This window comes from Bison bison, unplaced genomic scaffold (assembly GCF_000754665.1).
Source record: "Bison bison bison isolate TAMUID 2011002044 unplaced genomic scaffold, Bison_UMD1.0 scf7180017864289, whole genome shotgun sequence".
In the NCBI taxonomy this organism is placed as follows: Eukaryota; Metazoa; Chordata; class Mammalia; order Artiodactyla; family Bovidae; genus Bison; species Bison bison.
The window spans coordinates 3,796,730-3,800,260 of record NW_011494861.1 but is presented as its reverse complement, the minus strand read 5'-3'; the positions used below and the strand labels follow the sequence as shown (position 1 = coordinate 3,800,260).

The window sequence follows — 3,531 nt, the reverse complement described above, 5'->3', positions numbered from 1 at the left end:
CAGTAACTATAATTTCCTTCTTGGAAACGGAAGTTACAGAGAAGGGCAGACCAACTCAATACAAGGCTGAGCGTAAATTACCTGGAGGCAGAAAGAGCTATCTTACAAGGCAGTGAGTTCCACAGCCCTAGACTGGGCTTCCCTGGTAGCTTAGATGGGAAAGCCTGAAATGCCAGAGACCTGGGTTTGATCCCTGCGTTGGGAAGATCCTCTGGAGGAGGAAATGGCAACCCACTCCAGTATTCTTGCCTGGAGAAGTCCATGGACAGAGGAGCATGGCGGGCGACAGTCCATGGGGTCACAGAGTTGGACACCACTGAGCGATTAGCACTTTCACTTTCACAGAGGGTCCTCAAGCAAAGGCCGGACAAGCCCTTTCCAGAGTTGTTTCAGAGGAACCCCACAGCTGTCTACTACATGGACTGCTCGACAAGCTCCATCTCTTCCAACCCTAAGATTGAATGATGTTGACTGTGCCATTAGACCCCATATTCTGTAAACCTCATAGAATTCAGCACCCAGTGAAACTCTTCGAAAAAGGAAATAGAAGCAGTGAGTCTATGTAAGTAGAAAAAAAAAAAAAGACCTAAAATGGGACGATGAAGGGTGGAAATGAAAAATCCTAGAAAATGCTTCCAAAGCAAAAATTGCTCAAGCAGAAATGATTTCAGCTTCCAAAGCTGAATATACAGCTGAATACCAACAAATCTTCTGTTTCTGGGATGATGGAAGGGACAGATGCACTGGACTTACGTTACAAGCATTCTTTTTTTCTTATTTTTGGGTGTGCACTGGGTCTTTGTTGCTGCGTGCAGGTTTTCTCTAGTTGTGGTAAGCAGGGGCTACTCGCTAGCTGCGGTGCTCGGACTTCTCATTGCAGCGGCTTCTCCTCTTGCAGGGCAGGGGCTCGAGAGCACAGGCTCGGTAGTTGTTGGTGCCCGGGCTCAGCTGCTTGGAGGTATGTGGGATCTTCCAGGACCAGGATAGAACCCTGTTACGAATATTTCTAAGAACACTGCCATTACACGGGATGCTGGGTGTCTAGAATGGAGGGGGTGCTCAGTGTCTGCTGAGTGGGGAGCTCACGTCTGAAGATGGCTGTGACCTCAGCCCAACCAGGAAAAAACTTGGAACCGCCAGGTCAAAAAGGGCACTCACCCTCCTACAGACGTGTCAGCTGGGCTGGGGAGATCTGGAAATTCTTCCAAACCCTGAGCTCTACTCAAGACCACAGACAATTCAACCAGCAAACATGGTGCTTTCACCCGCTTGGCGGGGATGGGCCCCAGCGGCAGAGTCCATGTGACGTGGGGAAATCAGCTCACACGCCCAACTATTAAAAATCTTTACTGTTAATTGTTTTCTCCAGCAGAAATATTTGTAGAGATATGAACCCACAGCAACACTTTCATTTCTCTTCTTCAGGAGATGAGATAGGTCAGGGCCACTCTCATTACAAGAGGGAGGCTCGTGAACTTGACAAGGAGAGGAACACACCTTTATGGGAGCCACAGGTACTAGGAGAGGGGGTGGTCAGCAGCATCAGAACTGATGCCTGGTGACAGATGTTACAACCCTGGGTGGTGGTGGGGTGACTGAACAAAAACTCACCTTTCCCCAGGTGGTCAGCTGGAGCTGCAGGCCACAGAGCTGGGAGTGAGAGTGTGTGTGTGTGAGTCTGTGTGTGTAAACTCACACACATGTGCGTCCACACACTGCCCCTCCTGAAAGAAGATGTTCTTGGGCCCCGGTCCGGGTCCCCACAGTCCTTGTCCCCTGGGGATCAATCGACTTTCCAGGCTAATCAGCTGGCCAGTGCCGGGGGCCTGTGTGTGCAGGAGGACGTGGGTGTCTAGGTCGTGACACTTGAGTCTTCCTCTGGGGCGAGGCTCAGAGGAACCTCAGAGTGCAGCATGAATAGCCATGGGGGTCCCCAGCTTGGGCCCTAGACATGCACGCGTTCGGTTCCCATGCTCCATGACCACCCTGAGAAGGGGAAATTTGGCTCTGAGTGTCTTCTCCTGGCTCTGGGTTCTTGGGGCAAGAAGCAGGCCTCAGCTGTCTATGCCCTCCAGGGGTGGGGGTGTGGGGGGCATGGGTGGAGACTTCCCCTCCCCAGGCCCGCATCCTTCTCCATTCCTCACCCACATTCCCCTCCAGTGAGAGATGCAGGAAGCAGGACGGCCGCCTTCAGGGGAGGAGGAGGGCAGCTGGGAAGACCTGGGGTTCCTGCAGCCCTTCAAAGACCTTTCAGTGCTCTGTAGTGTGTTTCTGGGGGCCGGCGTGGAGGGCCAGCCTGGTGGGACTTGTTCAGTGAGGGCCCAGCAGACTGTCCCAGCAAGCACTTTATAAACAATGACACTGTCCCCTGTCCCTTCCAAGCTGCCATGCGGGAGAGTCTTCTGAAGTGAAGGGCGCAGCCTCAGATGAGAGGCGTCTGGGGGCTGATCAGGACCCACTGGCAGCACACACTGAGGGAGGAGCCTGGGGGCGAAGGTGGTGGTGGTGGAGTGGTTGGAGCCAAAGGCCTCCTGGGCCTTGTAAGCCAACCTGAGGCCTTGGTGTGGGTTCTGGGTTCCCGGGCAGAGACCTCTGCTACGTTTTGGGTCTTAGAGCTGAGAGCAGCTCCTGCCCGGATGAGATCTCAGGAAGTTGGCTACAGAGGGAATGATGACTGAAGAAGGGAAAGAGGCACCCTGCCCAGTGAGGGCAGGCTGGAGAGGCCCGGACGGTGCAAGTGAGCAATTCCATTCTCACCGAGGGAGGCTGGCTGGTTGCCAACTTGCAGAAGTGATCCTGGTGAATGGTCTCCTCTAGGCTCTGGGCTGCTCATTCAGGACAACCTTGGGGGCTCTGTTTTCCAGCTGTGGATCCTGCTTGGGGTCATGAGCGGGGAGGTCCCCTTGCTGATGAAGCCAGGTGTGCTCATTAATGCAAATGCACTCTCCAGGTGGACCTCCCCCACCACCCCACTGGAGAGGGCCTACCCACCACAAGTCGGGTGGGTGGCCCATGGTGACAGAAGTCATGGGTGAGCCAATGGAAAACGAAACACGCCTAAACCAGTGGAAGGCAAACACAAAACACGTGAAAACAGCAGCAGGCTCTTTGTGTAATAAATATTGCAAAGCGCACTTGGTTTCTTTCTTTCTTTTTTTCAAGTCAAATATAACAACCAATGTCCCAAACCCTGTTTTCGACATTCAAAAGAGGAGCTGTTGTGATCAGCATAATACCTGCAGCCAATCAAAGAAAAAAAAAGGTTCCCATTAGCCAGCCAATCAAATCCTTTTCCAGTTTAAGCCGCCAATCGGACCTCCTCATGTTCCTAAAGAGTGACCCAAATAAAGCACCAGAGCTCGGAGAGCTTCCTGGGAAGCCATACACCCGAGGCGCAAATTTTTTTTTCTTTTTTTAAAATAAGAGTCAGAAAATAAAAATAAAAAGGTTTCCATTGGTCAAGATTTAAAAATAAAAAGGTTTCTTCCTGCAGCCAATCTTGAGTCCGTCCCTTTAAGCCAATCGTGACCG

The 3,531-nt window shown here is 52.1% G+C and overlaps 1 protein-coding gene across 1 annotated transcript in view; it reads right to left on the bottom strand.

Moving 5' to 3' along the window:
• Positions 1-849: 849 nt before the first annotated feature.
• CTNNBIP1 (catenin, beta interacting protein 1) overlaps positions 850-3,531 on the bottom strand; it is a 21,334-nt gene continuing 18,652 nt past the window's right edge. The window contains exon 5 of the mRNA XM_010850189.1: positions 850-1,015. Coding sequence (XP_010848491.1) covers positions 850-1,015 — 166 coding nt within the window. The remainder of the gene's footprint in view (positions 1,016-3,531) is intronic.